Here is a 20035-nt window from a genome sequence, read left to right on the forward strand (position 1 = left end):
CTAGCCAGGTAATTAAAGTTAGCAGGACTACTTTATCAGAAATGTCCAGTTAAAAGAAAGTCATACCAAACTGAGGAATGACTAGACTGGCTAAATCAAAATGCCTCTCTAGCCACTAATACCACATATCATGCCTGCTTAGCCTGGACATGGACAACCATTATGATTTATCACACAATCCTGCCCACCCACACATCCACTCTCCCTCCCACCCACCACCCCAACCTCCACAATCAGCTCCTTGGCCCAGAATTACCTCTGCGTCCCTCTTCCTTGTCCCAGAGCTTTCGTATGAGGCTCCTTGCCTCATAGCTAAGTACTGGGATGAGGAACAGTGGGACTAGGAGTGATGAAGATTACAGGTAGCTAAATCAGGCATTACCTCCATGTACCTCTACCTCTTCCCAGTACTTTTGTATGAGGCAGAGTGCCTCAAACACACGTACTGCCTCGTATATAAGTACTGGGACGAGGAAGAATAGGGCTAGGGGTAAGCAAGGCATTAAACACAAGTAGTAGCGCAACACCATTGAGTTGACTGGGCTTCAGCACTACCCCCCCTGACATTTTGGGCTATATTGACTCAACTTGGCTAACATTTAGAGCAGTTGCCAGACCGAACAGGACACAGATTTTAAACGGCACCTGGTTTTTGCTGTTAACAAGAACCCAGCAATTACCAACGTAAAGCATTTCACTGTTAGTACCTGCATTCAAATTCCACATTGTTTAGGCGATTGAAATTGTGATGTGGGTTTAGTACTTGCATGCCAGGGGAGTGATTGGAAGGGTAGAGAGGGAACAGGAGACTTATAGGAGAGAGTTAACTGCTTGTAACATTGAATCTGCACTAGAATAGTCTCATTAAAATGCGTAAATAATTTGGATGCGCCCACACAAATAAGTTTCCCCCTCCCCACCGCATGTGAAGTTAGCGCCTCTCCCAACATTTGAAGGGTTAGCCCCCCCGAAATGAAGGTTTTATTGTGCCCCTGTACACAAGCACACACACCATTCACCTTATACACACCCAGTCATCTACACATTTAAGTGTGCACCCTATCACCATACACTCACACAGGTAGCCACCTATACATTTATGTGTGCACCCTTTCACCATGCAGGCACACCCCCACAGACACCCATACATTTAAGTGTGCACCCTTTCACCATACACACACAGGCAGCCGGCTATACATTTGAGTGTGCACCCTTTCACCATAGACTCATACACGCACACCTCATGGAGTTGAGGGGGGGCCCTATTACTTAAAAAAGAAATTGGGGCTCATTACGGGTCCAGCGGTAACCGTGCCGGTGCTACCGGCGGGTTGCCCCCAGACCCATAAAAAATTACTATGGCCTGACTTCCCGGTGCCACCGTGCTATTTCAAGTCCGGCGGCTGGGAAATCAGGTGCCGGTAATTTCGTTAAACCCCAGACTCCACGGGAATGGGGACACAGAAGCACATGCACCATTGTTAACGGTGCCGGTGCTTCCGTGACAGGTCTGCCTACCGTGGCTGCTGTGCCTGGCAGGGTCAGACCTGTCGGGCACGGCAGCCCCACAAGGCAGACCTGTAATATGCCGGTCCGGAAACAACAGTGCCTGTAAGCTTACCAGCACCGTTGTTTCCGGACCGGCATGGTCCGAATGAGCCCCATTGTTTCTTTTTTAAGTCACTATAACTTCATTAAGAAATTATTTCAGTTAAGGACCGAACCATAATCAAAATAATTTCTTTATGATGGCTGAGTGGCTTCAAAAACAAACAATTTCTTTTTGAAGGCATAGGGTTCCCCACCCCCCCCTCCCCACCCCATGACATGGAGGCCTCCAGCCTAGGGTCTTCCATGTCATGGGTTACGGGGGCCCTCAGACTTCAAAAAGAAAGTTTCTTTTTGTAGTCACTCTGCCTTCATAACGAAATTATTTCTTTTACAGAAATGTTCTTTATGAATGCAGAGTGAATTTCAAAAGAAACTTTTTTTTTTTTAGATTTTATTTTATTATTTTTTTTTTTTACTGGGGCCCCCTCCCAGCCATGTGCTGGTGGGGCCCCCCACACCGCGGGCCCCCCCGCACCGCGGGGGCTGCGGGGGCCCCTGTTACGCCAGTGCCTGCTCCCTGAAGAGAAGCCAAGGTCAGAGGCACCCATGGTACACCGATAAGTGTTAATCGTATCCACCTGAAGAGCACAAACGTGGTGGGAATGGAATTTTATTGGCAGGAAGAGTAGGTAGGGATGCGCCCTTTGAAGGACAAATTCAGGAGAAAAGTGAATGAGGTTAAGAGATGCCAATGGGCATGAAGGAGATTTAGAGCACTACTGCCCTTACCCACCATAGGCCATCCCATTTGAACTACACGGACACGTATATCTAAACACAAATAAATCTCTGAAATTCAGACTCAAGAGCAGAGCCTTAATCACGTCATGACTGGGCATCAGGGGTGGAGGAATATAAGAGGGGAGCCGTGTCCGGAAAAGCATGTGATTTGGGGATAAGAGGAGCAGATGCCAATGGAGTGATGCCAATAAATTTAATACAAGTTATGGGTGCGGCTCATGGCGCTGCAGTGTCTGGTATAATGAGAAGACCTATTGTCTGATCGAAGCAGAGTTGACCTCACTAGTATAATCTGAGCGCGTCTGAAAACGGCTGATTGAACATCAAATGACAGTCTCACTCTGAGAATGTAACATCACAGGGTAACTCACCAATCCCGTATCTGGATTCGGAAATGACGATGTAGGGGACCACGTGCATAGAGGAACGGGGTTATCATAGATTTGGCCAATTGGGCCAGGAACTACAGGGAGGGATTAGCATGTTCCATAGGTGATAGCCAATGAGGGTGATGGGATTATGTTGTACTCATTATTATGCATAGTATTTTAACTCTCCGTCTCGATGCTCTATAACCTGAAAGCCGTTGAAAAGGTCAAAGAGCTCCATGTCAGTTCAGTTCTACGGGACGTCTGAAACCTTTTTTGCATTAGATAAACCTTGTTTTCTTTTGCAAAGAGGTGCAGTGTTTATTTGCCGTTTGGATTATTTCTTCGCCCGGGTTTTTGGGTCACTCGCCTTCAGACGCTAACTGCTTCCTGTCAAATCTGATATTGTATCCAATGTATGTTATTTTGCCATCAAAAGATCATTGTTCATCCCTGTATATAAATAAATAAGTAAATACATATATAAATCACCTTCTCTTAGGCTAACCACAGTCTGAGAGGCAACTTCATCCTGCAGCCTATGTTAGAGGTGGCCCACTGATGCACAGAAGGCATGGATAGTGCTACAAACATAATGGCTGCTTCTGTGGCTCCGTTTGCCAAGCTGCATTACACTCCAAAAGAGTTCTGCTGGGCAGGGGGGTGGGGTGGGAAGTTGACCAAGCCTGGCTTGTGAGCCAAGCAAGACGATATGCAAGGAAGAATGCAAGTAGGGTCACTGTGCAGCCAGGAAATAAAAGCCTGGAACACATCTTATTCATACCAATACCACAATCCCTCATTGTTTGACATAGTGTGGAACGCATGTAAAAAATTATAATAAAAAAAAATAGGCTTTGGTGAATGCATGCCAAAAGTGTTGCCAGTTGTTTGATGCAACTTACTTCTCAACACTTCTTCTCTTCTTCATTCTCGGTAGCATTGGTTTTCACCTTAGTGTGGCACATTGTGCAATATTATGCTTCAATTCCCATAATAAAATGCATTGATAGATAAACAAATAAATATATTAAGTTCATTTATTAACTTCATTTAAAATGTGTAGTTGGAAATCCCATGCCAATTGGCAGTTCAATAGTACCTTCTTATCTTCCAAGTTATATAAACAGAAAGGGTTTTCCTAGCACAAGTGGCTGTGTCACACACAATTCAATTCTAATATCTGTAAAACCCATATGGAGGAGCGTGGGTGGGTAAGCCTTATAATCCCCTTTGTTAAGTAAAATGGCTGAAGAATCTTCATTTTAATTTCTGAATCTATGTTACATAGTGAGAGATAGTGTATATGCTTATTCAGTGAGTTATTGTCCTACACTAACATAAAATCCTTCATTGGCATCCATCCAACCAGCTCCCATATTATGTAGGAGAATGAGATCAAGAACAAAGAACATCTTAGAACACGCTAAGGAACCCTTTCAGAGACCAATCAGTTCTCAAAATTTCACTTGAGTTTGATAACGTTTTAGTGCCACACATTCCACACTCTTGCCTACCTAACAGATTTAAAATATCTAAAGATCTCCTAAAAATGAAGGCTAATCCACCCTCGGACTTTTTAGACTAATTTCTCAGATTTGCTTTAGTGGGTCCGGCCAATGCATGGTCTCAGCGCATTCCCTGATTGACAGAGAAATGCACTTTGGCATGAACTCCAACGCCAACACCGTAAACTAGACCAGCCTGTTGAAGTTTGGTGTGGATGAAAGAAGTTGCCTGATCTGCTGTGGTAAACATAGTATGGTTCATGAATACCACTAGAGCTCAATTTTATTTTACATTTGCACCTTCAAATAGAAGCACACATGAAAAACTGTTATTGTGGGAGATGGACCCTTCAAGGCCCATTTCAGATATGCCTACCCATGTGGGTGGGGGGCTGTGGGCCTCTTGACGTTAGCACTCTCCTAGCACTCTATCAACCGGCAGTGCAGGAGTCCCGTTGTGAGTGTAAGGTACAGTATCAACATTCAAATATGCAAGGGGCAGCTTGACGTTTCTGGCACTCACTTCCTGGTGCTACTTCTGCATGAAGTATGCTTTTTTGAGATGCATGAAGTATGCTTTTTTGAGACAGCGCAAGTATGTGTAGTACCTGCTCACAACAATATGTGATGAGTAATCTGCTCATTGTATTGTGTGGCCAGAAGGCCTCTTGAAATGTTCCCTACGTGGCAAATTCTTTTAGTTATTCAATTTTGGTCATCCCCACACTAAAATATCATAGCGTTCAAAGAATAATAACTCCTTCCTTTAGCAAAGTGCAGTAACCAGCAGTTCCTGTGTCCTTGGTCGCCTTTTGTGAGGATTGACATAGAAAAGGGGCGGGAAGAGTTGTTTAATGACTTGCCAAATTGGGGTTCTTCTGGGGCCTGGAAAGGAAAGACACTTTTGTTTCCTCTCTCCTAGCAGAAAAGGTCAAGAGAAGGAATTGTTGATGCAGCCAAGAGACTGAAAAAAACAATTAGGAAGGCCAGGTCTGCTTGGGGGGAAACTCACGGGCGGGAACACAGACGAGGATCTACCCACAAATGTATGAAGACTGGGTCCATCGTTCCCTCCCTAACTTGTTTCCAATGCCTGTAATCTTCTGTGTCCCCTTTCTCCATGTCCTTCCCATGTACCCTACACAGTGTACCCTTCTAATTGTTCTCCTATTAGTGTACCCTATCACTGCATCATCGTATCATACAGCACTTAGTTGCTTCACAGTAACGTTTGAGGTATTTAATACCAAAGCCATCCATGCATACATTCATCAAATGGGGCCAGATTCTCAAAAAAAAGGGTGAACATTTTTTTTAAATGGCTGCACGAGTCACCTTATCCATAAAGGTGACCTGTGCATTTCCAGGGGACTGAGCAGCAGTGCAAATGATGAGTGACTAGCCCTCGTGCATACATTAATGTTGAGAGCACATTTCCGAAGCTGATTTATGAGATGCTCTCAGCACCCACCTGCTTGCTTGGAGCGAATATCACACTGGCGTGCCCATAAAGGGCATGCCATTTTAAAATACTAAACATAAATGAAAGCATTTCTATCCATATTTGAGGGATAACAATGCAAGTGGGGTGGCAGTGGTCCATAACGCTGAGGTACTAGGTTTTGCGAATCTGGGCCATAGAGTTCAGGTTTTCCACACATATTGCATATTAAGTGTCACTTTGCCAAGTAATAAACACAGCTGAAGTGTGTTAGTCCTTCTGATCTTCGCAGTCCAATGAACAGTCCACCCCATGCAGGAAAGATGAGAAACTCTTTGGTACTCACGCATGCAGTTTGCTTTAGAAAACACTCCATTTGGCTGGCATTCTATTGATCCGTGAACAGATCCTTCTGGATTGGTAAAACCGGAGTGGCACTCATAGGTTACACTTCTTCCTACTGTATATCTTGTGCTTTCGAGGTCAAAGTGCACATTGCTCTCCGATGGGTAATTGCATGTTCCTAAAAATAAAATGTATGTTTTAGTGATCAGTATAATCAGATTTAACATTATAAAAATAACAAATTCTTTTCGTACATGTATTTTCTTTAATAACTGTATTGTGAGTCAAATGTTTTTCGCTAAAACTATGGCATGCTTGCATTATTATCCAGTGTTAGGAAAGATTTCATATTTCATGTAATTTTCCTTCCATGTGGCAACCCCCAAACTTTTTTGCTGTTGTTTTACACCCTGATCTAGACTTTGCCAGAGAAGCGCAGCCTTCTGCTGCACTCCTCTGGGCTTTCACTCAATTCTTATGGGGAAACTGACATGCCCTTAAGACAGTCAGTACTGGGAGACTTCGTTTCCCTTAGTCCTTTCCTCATGTTGCAGCTTTTGTGCAACATGAAACAAGAGTGCACTGTAACTTACTTTACCGCGCTCTTGGGTCTCTAGTCATTCAAAAGTCCCTAGAAACTCTCGCTGGACTTATTATGAACTGTGCAAGTGTGTCACAGACAGGACTGGTGGCAGCTATCGTTTCTCTTGTGTTTTGAACCCTTTTTCGCCATGTTATCCGCGCTTACCGCGTTTGGCACAAATAAGTGGCCTGGCTCCAAAATGGCCATGCCACGAGGTTCTCTATCCTGTCCCCTGACCGTCTTGCCCCTTCACCTTCCCCAGGTCGAGCCGACCCGGGTTAGTCCTTATTTGGTCATGCACTTTCCCGCGAAACCCAAAGCTTTCGCAGGCTTCTGCATGCCTTATGTGTATGCCTCCAGGATGTGGGCTGAGATGTCTGTTCCCAATACACATCCTGGGTGCCAGAGAGTCTGGAGTGGCCTGAATGCCTGGGACCACCGTGGTCCGTGATAGGTCCACGTATGGTGTGAGTGTTTGTGAGCAGATTTCCCATTTTGTCCCCTCCGTTTTGGCAGGAAGGGAACTTTGGATAAGAGGAGGCTGAAAACACCACTACCATGTCGAACTCCTGAGTTCACACCGAACAAGGGATAAGGAGTCAAGTATCCTGCAACAAGAAGCTGAGTCGAGGAACCGCTGGTGAGCCGCTGTCGTCCTGCGAGACCCCTCTGCATCTGATCGTCCTAGAAGGTCTGCGAAGGCGCTTCGACCTATTGGAATAGTGGGATCAACTATTCCCGGCACCTTCACAAACCAAGCAAGTAAGCCTCTTCAGAAGTGTCCCTGGGCCAACCAGTGGGCTGACCAGCTTACGCAGGACGCTTTGCTCTGTCACTGCCGCTGTTTCGGGGAAGCCCTCGAAACTTGGTCTACTGCTTGCTCTGTGCCCACGGCACCCTCACACCGAAAATCATACACTTGGCATTCCCAGGTCTGAAGTGAGACGCGTGAGCCCGGACCAGAGTAAACGCGGTTGCCGTATTGCCCTGCTGTGGTAAAAACCTGTGCACATCCGCTGCATTTGGGACACCCTCGACCCTGTATCCACCTACACGGAATCTACACGGTGTCGAGACATCCTGATGATCGCAGCTGAACCTGCCAGCAACGTGAACTGAACTGGAGAAGTCTGGGTCTGCCTGCGTCGGGGACCGGTGAGTAGTCCATACCCCCACCGGTGGCCCCTCGCGCAGGAGCCCATGTCTTTTCTACCGCTGTTGCGAAATAGCGACTCTATCCCGCACTCTCACCCTGCCTCTGCCCACAAGTGGAGGCCTTGTTTGAGTAGTGGGGACTTGTTCTGCATCGCTTCATTCACCTTCCTGAACTGCCTGAGACGCTTGAAGAGACCCTACTTCATCCATTGGCACCAGCGCGTGCAGGTACTTTTGAGCATAAGGCTCCTCTCTTCGTAGGGCTCGGACTTCCTCCTAGTTAGGTGTATTTCTGATGTCGAACTGGGTCTAATGATTACTTGCACTGCCTGTTTTCCTCCCCATCTAAGTGGTCTACATATTACGTGCTCATAACTCCTTAGACCCCTCGGTCTTGTATATATATTGTATTGATTGTGATGTGTTGGTTTACTTTAGTATTATTGTGATTCTTTGCTATGATCGATGTTACAAAGGCCTTGTAATAAATGTGTCTATATTTTTATTATAACACCTGTCTGGAGTAATTTGTAAGTGTCCTTGCTTTGTGTGCTCATTGAGGTCTTTCCGTCACCCTCACCCCTCTTGAGACTTAGTCTTGACCGCCGCCATCGCTAACATGATTGATCTGGCTTGTCCAGAGGTTACCTTGTTCCAAGAAACTAGGCTGGCCTTCTGAACCTCTGCCCCTCCAGGTCCGAGTTCAGAAATCCATCTTAACAAATTGGTGTACAGCGGTGGGATAGGACTGAAGGTATCCGGTGTTGCGCACGAGCAAAGGCATTTCAAGTTATTTCTACCAGGACACATAGTGAATTGTCGTAGTATAACTTTTTAAATGCCATAGTCCTATCTAACAGTATGGAAACAAGTACTGTGTTAACTTTAAATGCTTCTAAATCCGAAACATTGAAAAAGATGTGTGCTGAGAGAGGTGTCTCCTCTCAAGGCACCAAAATGGAAATGATCCAAAGAACCATGGCCTGGCAAGAAGCTCAGCTTAGCGCTATAGCTTCAGAGGACAGTGCAGAAGGAGGGGGGGCTGCTCTCACTGGTGGAACTGACAGTTCTGCCACTGCACTGGTCCACCGCGACCATGAGCACAGGGAGGATGAAAGTCCAATGTTTCCTCTGCCAGTGCTGATGGGGAAGCCATGCTTGAATTCAAGAAGACAGAGCTGCTGTTTAGGCAGAAGGAGCTTGAGTTCAATATGGCCGAACTCCAGAAAGAGCTTGAGTTCAATAGGGCCAAGCTAAAGATAGAACAGGCAGAAAACAGAAAGACAGGGATCACCATTTGGAACTGGCCAAGCTTCAAGTTGCCAATTGATCCAAGGGTCCTGGACATGGGTCTGGGGCCTCCTCTCATCCAAGGTTCCCAAAAGATCTGCTCAGTGTGTATGAGGAAAATAATGACATTATGGACTGGCTGAATACATTTGAGTATGCATGTGAAGTTCAACAAGTTGACAATGCTGATAAAATTGCCTGGTTACTTAGCAGACTGCCCCATTCTGGCTGCAGTGCCATTATGGAAATGTCGAAGGCTGAGAGAGCAGATTTTGCAATGTTGAAGCAAACTCTAATTTTAAAGTTTGGAAAGAGTCCTACCCAATACTTAAAAAGATTCAGAGAGTATAAGAAAAAATAAGGTGGTACTTGGGTATCTTATGTAACTGAATCCTTAAAAAACTTGACTGGCTGGGTCGAAGGTTATAAGGTTTCTACCTTTAAAGGTATGATAAGTCTTGTCATGCTGGAACATATTTTTGCATCTTCTTCCCCTGAGCTTAAGCAGCATTTGGCAGATTCAAAGGAGATAGATCCTAAGAAGCTTGCCATTGCAGCAGATTTATGGGTGTCACATCGAGTGTCCCATAAGGACAAGACTCATCCTGGTAAGCAGGAGGAAGGGAAAAAGTCCAAAGATAAGGAGGGTGAGTAAACTGATAAATCTTCTTCCCAAAAGGGCCACAAAAATAAAAATAAGGGTAAGACACAAGAGAACTCACAGGGTAGTGGGGGTCAGCCTCCGAAACAGAACTCTGGTTATAATAGGCCCCCCTATGTAAACAGACCCAATGGATCTTGTTTTGCTTGTGGAGCAACTGACCACGTGAAGGGGGATCCCATATGTAAGGTCAAAACCTTGGGGGTCCACTCTGCTAATCTGGCCTTCTCCTCCTACGAGGAAGAAGAGATTACCGGAGCATCCTGCTCCTCAGACTCCTTCCCCAGTGGGATAGAAACTGAGGTAGTTTTAGTTTCCCTGGGTTCCTGGGAGCCTAAAGTCGCAGAGGCTTATGCTAGGATTACAGATAACACCAAGCACCACTTTAAAGACAGTGGGGGTCATTACGACCCAGGCGGTAAGTACGCCAACTTTACCACCATGGTGTAAACTACGTTTACACCATGGTGGATGGCGGATTTACCGCCCCATTCCAAGGTGAGTGGGGCGGTAAATCCCCATTTCCCATTTTACCCTTCCCCATTCCCATTTTTGCCCCACAGGGCATAATGGGAGTGGGGAAGCCGCTAATTACGCCACCGTAAATTACGGTGGCGTATTTAGCACCAAGGCGGTTTAGCGCCATGGATTTTAACGGCTGCTAAAAGCAGCCGTTAAAATCGGAATCAGGCGTTAAGGGTTAACGACGGCGTTAACCCTTAATGCCTGAGTTGTAATGAGGCCCAGTGTGCTGATCAATGGAGTAGATACTCCAGCTCTTAGGGATAGTGGGTGCAGTCAAACTGTAGTGGATTCTACCTTGGTAGACCCAGAGGAAGTTGCCAGAGCTACTCTGATGCCCACTAAGTTGGCTGACGGCCCACCTCTCATGTTCCCAGTAATACCTGTAAATCTTACTATCAATGGTACAGCAGTCAGGATTCCAGTGAGCATTCAGAGGAGTGTCGCAGGAAAGGTCTTGTTGGGCAATGATCTCAGAGCTTTAGGGCTTGTGGGAGATACTGCTGACAGACCCTGCACAAGGTCTCAAACGAGAGCAGCACTGGCCAAGACCAATGCTCTGCCCCAGCCAACGGGGAAACCCAAGGCTAAAGGAGTCAAGAAACCAAGAAGAGGGAAAGAGAATATTCCCCCTAACTCGCCTACCACTGCGGTGGAGGTAGTTGGTCAATCACCCGGACCTGACGAGGATGTGGTGATAAGTGCATACGTGATGGAGGTCGGTCTCAGCCTTTAATGTTGCCGCCTCCAATGTGTATGGCTTATAACGTACAGTAAAATAACTTCCCTTGGACCACTAGGCAAGGGACATAAAACAATATATTTCTGTTCGTCTAACACTAAGTGAGATCGAAGTATTTGATTGTGTTTGCTTTAAATGCATCCCCTATGTCTGTATATATGGGGCATCGGGTTCTGGATAATCAGCCCAGTCCCACTTAAAGATAGGTCTTATCTTTAAGTGAGACTGGACTGATTATCCAGAACAGAAATAAATTGTTTTATGTCCCTTGCCTAGTGGTCAAAGGGAAGTTATTTTACTGTACGCTATAAGCCATACACATTGGAGGTGGCAACATTAAAGCTGAGACCGACCTCCATCACGTATGCACTTACTTTTAGAAGACAGGAAAGTGATGAAAGAGGAGAGGGAGAGGACCTCGACATCCCATTTGTAGTCGGCACATCACCTTGTGCTAGGGCTGGTGGAATGGGCTATGAGGTTACTTACCTGTAGGGCTATTTAGTTACTGCTAAGGACTTAGCTTGAGGAATACTTTTTAAATAAATATCCTTCTGTCCGTTTTGTGATAAAAATTGTGGTATAGACGGAAGGTGACAACCTTTCGACTCCCATTTGTTGTTAGAGGATGTGGTGATGCCTGAAGTATTTGACCCCAATGACCATCCTGAACTAAACGAATTTTTAGTAGAAGGTGGTCCTGACAGGGAAGAATTCAGTAAAGGCCAACGTGAGTGCCCATCTCTGGAAGGCCTAAGGAGACAGGCCTGCTCCCAGCTTGAGGGTGAACCTCCTGGGAAGCATCGGATTTATTGGGAAGGTGGACTCCTGTACAGTGAGCCCAGAGAGTCTACAGAAGGAGACCATAGGAGGTTGGTGGTTCCCCTTGCTGTAAGACCCTTCCTCCTGCAGCTGGTGCATGAAGTCCCCCTTGCTGGTCACCTTGATATTAAGAGGACCAAGCAATGGTTATCCATGCACTTCTACTGGCCCAAGATGGGGGTACAAGTAGAAAGTCACTGCAGGAGTTGTGCCTCCTGCCAGTTATCTGGTAAGAGTGGTTCAACAATCCAAGCTCCATTGGTACCACTCCCAGTTGTGGGAGTACCATTCGAGAGGGTAGGGATCGACATAGCTGGTCCCCTTGACCCCCAAACATCCTCAGGCAATAGGTTTATCCTGGTATTGGTCGACCATGCCACCAGATATCCTGAGCCCATCCCATTGAAAACTGTGACTGCCAAGTCAGTCGCAAAAGCTTTACTTGGCATCTTTACTAGGGTTGGCTTCCCTAAAGAAGTTGTGTCTGACAGAGGAAGCAACTTTATGTCGAAGTATATGCAGGCTATGTGGAAAGAATGTGGGGTCACCTACAAGTTTTCTTCCGCATACCACCCCCAGACCCATGGTCTGGTGGAACAGTTTAGCAGGACCTTAAAAAGTATGATTGGGGCTCTGGAAAAACCTCAAAGAAGAAAATGGGATCTTCTTTTACCATGCTTACTGTTTGCCTACCGAGAGGTACCACAGGAAGGTGTTGGCTTCAGCCCCTTCCAACCTCTGTTTGGTCACCCTGTGCGGGGACACTTAGCCATAGTCAAGGAGAGATGGGAGATGCCCACTCCCCCTATTACTACCAACATAGTAGACTATGTGTTAGGGCTCAGAAAAAAAAGGATGGTACTCCTGATGGGTCTGGTTAGAGACAAGTTGAAGGCAGGACAAGCCCTGGTGAAACATTGGTATGACCAGAAAGCTTCCCTCATCAACTTCACACCTGGTCAGCAAGTCCTGATCATGAATCCCATAAGGGCTAGAGCTTTACAGGATAAATGGTCAGGCCCTTACACAGTGGTGGAGCCCCTGGGTGAGGTCAACTATTTAGTGGACCTTGGAAGGCCTGGACAGGCTCCAAAAGTGTTCCATGTAAATAGGCTGAAGGCTTTCATCCCAAGAGTTGAAATCGCAGCACTGCTATTGGCTTCAGATGTTGAGGAAGAGCAGTCTGAACCTCTCCCTGACCTGTTTCAAAGCAGTCCTTCAGATAGCTCCTTTGATGGTGTCCGAGTGGCCCCTCACCTGACTTCTGATCAACAGGCGGAGGTGGAAAGTTTGCTTAGGCAGTTTTCCCCCCTGTTTTCACAGTCCCCTGGTTTGACACCTTGGTGCAAACATAACATAGACACAGGAGACAGTGTACCTACCAAAAGTAGGGGATACAGGATGTCAGACAAAGTACGGTCTTACATTAAGACGGAGGTCAACAAAATGTTAGATCTTGGGGTGATTGAACCCTCCAGTAGTCCTTGGTCCAGCACTGTGGTTTTGGTTCCAAAAGCAGGTACTTCTGAATTGAGGTTCTGTGTGGATTACAGGGCTCTGAATGCTGTCACCAAGACAGATGCACACCCCTTGCCTCGAACAGATTAGCTGGTGGATACCTTGGGTGCCTCCAAGTACCTCAGCAAGTTTGACCTCACTGCAGGCTATTGGCAAATAGCCCTTGCAGAACAATCCAAGGAGGAGACAGCATTCTCAACTCCAGAAGGTCTTTACCAGTTCAGGGTAATGCCTTTTGGGTTGAAGAACACACCTGCCACTTTCCAGAGGCTTGTGAATCATGTGTTGAATGGGTTGGATGAATTCTTTCTTGCATACCTGGATGATATAGCAGTTTTCAGTGCCACCTGGGAAGACCATGTGAAACACCTTGGTATTGTGTTACAGGCTCTTCAGAAAGCCCACTTGACCATAAAGGCCAGTAAATGCCAGATTGGACAAGGATCAGTGGCTTACCTTGGACATGAAGTAGGTGGAGGGAGGATACAGCCTCTACCCAGTAAAGTACAAGCAGTACAAGACTGGCCTACCCCCACTACACAGACCCAAGTGAGAGCCTTCTTAGTACTCACAGGGTATTACAGAAATTTCATGGCAGACTATGGCACCATAGCTGCCCCTCTGACTGCTCTCGCCACTCCGAAGAAACCCAAGAAAGTAACTTGGACTGAAGAGTGTGAGAAGGCCTTCAATGGCTTGAAAGACTCCTTGTGCCAGGCCCCTGTCCTCAGGGCCCCTGATTACCAAAGACCTTTTATTGTGCAGACAGATGCCTCTGACACTGGGATAGGAGCTGTACTATCACAAGTAGATGAGAAGGGTAAGGAACACCCTATTGGTTTCATTAGTCGCCAGCTTAAGGACAGAGAGCTCAGATGGTCCACAGTAGAGAAAGAATGTTTCTCTGTTGTGTGGGCCCTACGGAAGCTGAGGCCCTACCTCTATGGGACCCACTTCACTGTGCAAACTGACCATAAGCCCTTAAAGTGGCTAATGAACACGAAGGGAGAGAATCCAAATTTGCTTAGGTGGTCCAAAAGTCTACAAGGCTTTGACTTCACTATTGAGCATAGGCCAGGTGTCCAACATAGCAATGCTGATGGGTTGTTCAGAATGTTTAACCGACCTGAACAAGAAACTCATCCATGGGTGGATTAGTTCCCCCTGTCCTTAGTCTGGGTGGGGCGAGTGTTAGGAAAGATTTCATATTGTATGTAATTTTCCCTCCATGTGGCAACCCCCAAACTTTTTGCTGTTGTTTTACACCCTGATCTAGACTTTGCCAGAGAAGCGCAGCCTTCTGCCGCACTCCTCTGGGCTTTCGCTCAATTCTTATGGGGAAACTGACATGCCCTTAAGACAGTCAGTACTGGGAGACTTCATTTCCCTTAATCCTTTCCTCATGTTGCAGCTTTTGTGCAACATGAAACTAGAGTGCACTGTAACTTACTTTACCGCGCTCTTAGGTCTCTAGTCATTCGAAAGGCCCTAGAAACTCTCGTTGGACTTATTATGAACTCTGCAAGTGTGTCACGGACAGGACTGGTGGCAGCTATCGTTTCTCTTGTGTTTTGAACCCTTTTTTGCCATGTTATCCGCGTTTACCGCGTTTGGCACAAATTAGTGCCTGGCTCCAAAATGGCCATGCCACGAGGTTCTCTGTCCTGTCCTCTAACCGACTTGCCCCTTCACCTTCCCCAGGTCGAGCCGACCCGGGTTAGTCCTTATTTGGTCATGCACTTTCCCGCGAAAACCAAAGCTTTCGCAGGCTTCTGCATGCCTTGTGTGTATGCCTCCAGGATGTGGGCTGGGATGTCTGTTCCCAATACACATCCTGGGTGCCAGAGAGTCTGGAGTGTCCTGAATGGCTGGGACCACCGTGGTCCGTGATAGGTCCACGTATGGTGTGAGTGTTTGTGAGCAGATCTCCCATTGGGTCCTCTCTGTTTTGGCGCAAAGGGAACTTTGGATAAGAGGAGGCTGAAAACACCACTACCATGTCGATCTCCTAAGTTCACACCGAACAAGGGACAAGGAGCCAAGTATCCTGCAACAAGAAGCTGAGTCGAGGAACAACTGGTGACCCGCTGAAGGTTTGGCACCCTGAGCCGCTGTCGTCCTGCGAGAACCCTCTGCATCTGATCGTCCTAGAAGGTCTGCGAAGGCGCTTCGACCCATTGGAATAGTAGGATCAACTATTCCCGGCACCTTCATCAAACCCTGCAAGTAAGCCTCTTTGGAAGTGTCCCTGGGCCAACCAGTGGGCTGACCACCTTACGCAGGACGCTTTGCTCTGTCACCGCCACCGTTTCGGGGAAGCCCTCAAACTTGGTCTACTGCTTGCTCTGCGTCCACGGCACCCTCACACCGAAAATCGTACATTTGGCATTCCCAGGTCTGAAGTGAGACGAGTGCGCCCGGACCAGAGTAAACGCGGTTGCCGTGTTGCCCTGCTGTGGTAACAACCTGTGCACGTCCGCAGCATTTGGGACACCCTCGACCCTGTATCCTCCTACACGGAATCTACACGGTGTCGAGACATCCTGATGATCGCAGCTGAACCTGCCAGCAACGTGAACTGAACTGGAGAAGTCTGGGTCTGCCTGCGTCGGGGACCGGTGAGTATTCCATACCCCCACCGGTGGCCACTCGCGCAGGAGCCCTTGTCTTTTCTACAGCTGTTGCGAAATAGCGACTCTATCCCGCACTCTCACCCTGCCTCTGCCCACAAGTGGAGGCCTTGCTTGAGTAGTGGGGACTTGTTCTGCATTGCTTCATTCACCTTCCTGAACTGCCTGAGACCCTTGAAGAGACCCTACTTTATCCATTGGCACCAGCGTGTGCAGGTACTTTTGAGCATAAGGCTCTTCTCTTCATAGGGCTCGGACTTCCTCCTAGTTAGGTGTATTTCTGATGTCGAACTGGGTCTAATGATTACTTGCACTTCCTGTTTTCCTCTCCATCTAGGTGGTCTACATATTACATGCTCATAACTCCTTAGACCCCTCGGTCTTGTATATATATTGTATTGATTGTGATGTGTTGGTTTACTTTAGTATTATTGTGATTCTTTGCTATGGTCGATGCTACAAAGGCCTTATAATAAATGTGTCTATATTTTTAATATAACACCTGTCTGGAGTAATTTGTAAGTGTCCTTGCTTTGTGTGCTCATTGAGGTCTTTCCGTCACCCTCACCCCTCTTGAGACTTAGTCTTGACCGCTGCCATCGCTACCCTGATTGGTCTGGCTTGTCCAGAGGTTACCCTGTTCCAAGAAACTAGGCTGGCCTTCTGAACCTGTGCTCCTCCAAGTCCGAGTTCAGAAATCCATTTTAACATCCAGCATGTGAGAAATATCAGACCAGAATGTATACATTGTCCCAGGAGTGCAATGGGTGTGTGTGTGTCAGTTACACCCTATGGGTAATACTAAGGTGATATGCCCCATGGTGGTGAGCCGACCCTGAAGGTAACGGCCCCTCGCCCAAGTTAAGGGCCCGAGCGCAGCAAGGGTCACTTAACGAGGGCAGTAGCGCTGTTACCGAAAGGGTTGGCCCGCCGCCAAAGGAGAAATCGCCATTAGCAACCGTGTGATACCCTACACAGGTGCTAATGGTTTTGTGGGGGGGGGTTTAAATAATAATCAAAAAAGAAACTTACCTTTCCTGTGCGGGGCCGTACAGTGCTACTGAAGGCCGCAGTCCATTTTCAATGCTAATGACTGTAACGTCATCAACATGAAAACAGACTGAGGGACCACCAGACTCCTTTATCAATGGGTATTTGTCCCCTTCCTCTTGTCCACATTTGAAAAACTGGTTATGCATCTCAGGGATGCCTGGGTAGTGGATACAGTGAGGGGATATCACATAGAATTTTTTGGGCGAACCCATTCATGTTCAACTTGGAAAAACACAAGGCGATCCAATGAGAGATATTGGAATTGTTGTGGAAGAAAGACATTGTTCCTTGTCCACTGGATTCTCTAATTTCTTTCAGCAATATATTCCAGGTTCAGAAAAGGATCAGTCATTCAACCAGTTTTCAACCTTTGCAATCTCCATCTGTTTTTGCTATATCAGCACTTCAAGATGGAGGCAATTGCATTGTTCAGAGATGTGTTGAGGCTAGGTGACTGGTTGGCTAGATTGGATCTCAAAGATGCCTATTTGATGGTTCCAATTGCTCCCGAGCACCAGACGTTTCTGGGTTTCCTTTGGCTTAGGCAAATATACAATTTTTCTTCCCTATCCATTGGTCTCTCTTTAGCTCCTTGGTGTTTTTCCAAGCTACTTTGGCCAGTAGTCAGTAATTTAAGGAGGAAACTATTCGGAAACTATTCGGTTACTTATCTATTTGGACAATATTCTGATTATGACCTCTTGTCGGGTACTACTCAGAAACATCTTCAAGCTACCGTGAATCCGTCTGCCTCTAGCTTTGTGATCCATTGGGACAAATCAAATGCCCAACCTTCCGAGACATTGCAGTTATTAGGATTGATGATTGATTGCATTTCCTCAACAATATGTTTTCCCACGGTGCGGATGATCAAACAGTAATTAGTTTGGACTCTAGTGGCCCGAGGCCTTCCTTTGGCATCAGTTGGCAAGGTTTTAGGCCACCTGACGGCATCCATTCAGGTTAATGTTTTGACTCCCCTTCATTACCGGGCTCTCCAAAGGCTGAAGAAGCAAAAGCTATAACAAAACGTAGATTATGCAGCTTGGGTGTCACTTTCTTTAGAAGCACTAAACAAGCTGAGATGATGGCCCCAGCAAATGGACACCTGGAACACTAGTGATATTTTTGGCATAGTCCAAGTTTTGTCTTAGAGTCTGATGCCATCCTCAGCGGGTAGGGAGCTTGCTGCCGTGGGGATTCCATTTGAGGTTGGTGGTCACAAGAGGAGCCATCACTGCACATAATTTGTTTAAAAAATGAATGCAGGCTCCTTTGTGATTCAAAGTTTTGCAAAATGGAGGTGGCACAGTGCTTCACAATTCGTATGGACTGTCGATCCACAGTTCAGCACGAAATCCAATAACCTCACGTAGCTAGCAAAACAATTTTGGAGTGTTTGCCTGTCACACCAATTGAAGATTCAGGTCCTTTCCTGGGATGTTCAATGTAGTGGAGGTTCCTCACACTGGCACGATCCTGGGGAATGTTGCCTCCTCCCAAAGTTCTTCCAGAGCCTTCAGGATTTCTGGGGCCCATCTCAAGTCGATCTGTTTGCATCCCTTACCTCGGCACAACGCATGTTGTTTTTTAGCTCGAGCCAGATCCCGGTGAACTGACAACAGCCGCATTCCTTCAGACGTGGCCCCTGGCATCATATATGCTTTTCCCCCATTTACACTTATACCAAGGGTTCTCTTGCAAGTCCACAGACAGAGGGCTTGTCTGGTCTTCGGCACTCTTTTTTGGAGGCCCCAAGACAGGTAGCCATTAGTTCTTGAGCTGTTCCATGTGTACTTCATGTGGTCTCCGGAAGCCTACAAGAACCGGGCACGAGGAGGCACCCTCTCAATTAGGAAGGCTCCCTCCTGCTGATAGCATGGCAGATTTAGGGGACCAATGAGCCCCTGCAGGGCATTTTGCTCTCGGCTAGATCCTTCATTCAAAGATGCTGGGTTCCTAGTACCGTGAGGTCATACAAGCCAGCATGGGATTGTGGGTTTACTGGTGTTATAGGTGGGACTGGGATCCCCATCAGGCCCCTGTAGAATCAGTGGTTAGTTTGTTGGTAGAGCCGTCAGAGTCTGCCTCATACCAAAGTGTTAATTTCTGTCATTCAGCAATTTCTAACTCCCACTATATGGTGGATGGTTTTATGTGGGGGAACATCCTTTGGTCTGTCGCCTGCTAAAAAGGAGTTTGAGTGGCTGCTGCCCCTTTGGAGCGGTTTTGCCTACTATGGGAAATCAATGTAATGCTTTCTCTTTTTGAAAGGTGACCAGCAAAGGCCCTGTTAATCTTTTAACAGTTGTCTGCAACATTGATGTTGTTAAGTTAATGTGTTTAGCCACCTATCTTCGAGTGGCTGATGTTGGAGCATTGGAGCTTAAAGGTCTAGTATCAACTAAATCTGGGTTTTCTTTTTACTTGCATAGGCATACTAAGACAGGTTCAAAGATGATTGAATCTTGTAAATAATCCTGAATTGGGTGTATTGAAATGTCTACAGCAACATGAAATTGCCCTTTTCGGTCTGAGAAAATCTGCGGGTACCTTGTTCCTTGCAGTATTCAAGCCATTCCAACCAGTTTTCTCCCTCACCTTGGCCAGATGGGTTAAGAATGTTATGAGGGAGGCCGGGTTGCAAACTGAATGTTTTGGTGAACATTCTGTCAGGCTTCCAAAACCTTTTGGGCTGGAGCATGCCTAGATGATATCTTAGATCAGCCAATTGGACTAATGCTAGTGCCTTTTACCCGGTTTATAGTGAACCTATTCTACATGCGATCATGTCAGTCCTGGCACAGTTTAGAAGTGCGCATAATAGGAGCCTTGTGCCAATGCTGATTAGTCCTAGTTTAGGATGGACAGTTGGGATTCTACTAATGTCAGGGAGGTGAGTATTGCTCCTCCCAGTTCCTTTCTTGGCATTCTAACATGTTTCTGATTTTCATGTTTTAGATGCAGGGTATGGGGAAGGCAAGACCTTTTTTTGACCAGACTCATCGGACTCCTCATGGGCAGTTAAGCAGTTGCAGTCTTTAC

General features: G+C 46.6%; 1 protein-coding gene across 3 annotated transcripts in view; it reads right to left on the reverse strand.

Annotated features, from left to right (window-relative positions):
* Positions 1-20035, reverse strand: part of LOC138537982 (coagulation factor XIII B chain-like) — a 1433866-nt gene that overhangs the window by 1192304 nt on the left and 221527 nt on the right. For 2 of the 3 annotated variants that reach the window (XM_069641495.1, XM_069641494.1), the window contains exon 3: positions 6016-6192. The exons of the other annotated variant lie outside the window; for it this stretch is intronic. In XM_069641495.1, the coding sequence (XP_069497596.1) occupies positions 6016-6192 (177 nt within the window). The remainder of the gene's footprint in view (positions 1-6015; positions 6193-20035) is intronic. 3 annotated transcript variants of the gene reach the window in all.

The sequence above is a fragment of the Ambystoma mexicanum genome, chromosome 1q, assembly GCF_040938575.1.
Source record: "Ambystoma mexicanum isolate Mex_15411 chromosome 1q, UKY_AmexF1_1, whole genome shotgun sequence".
Lineage (NCBI taxonomy): Eukaryota > Metazoa > Chordata > Amphibia > Caudata > Ambystomatidae > Ambystoma > Ambystoma mexicanum.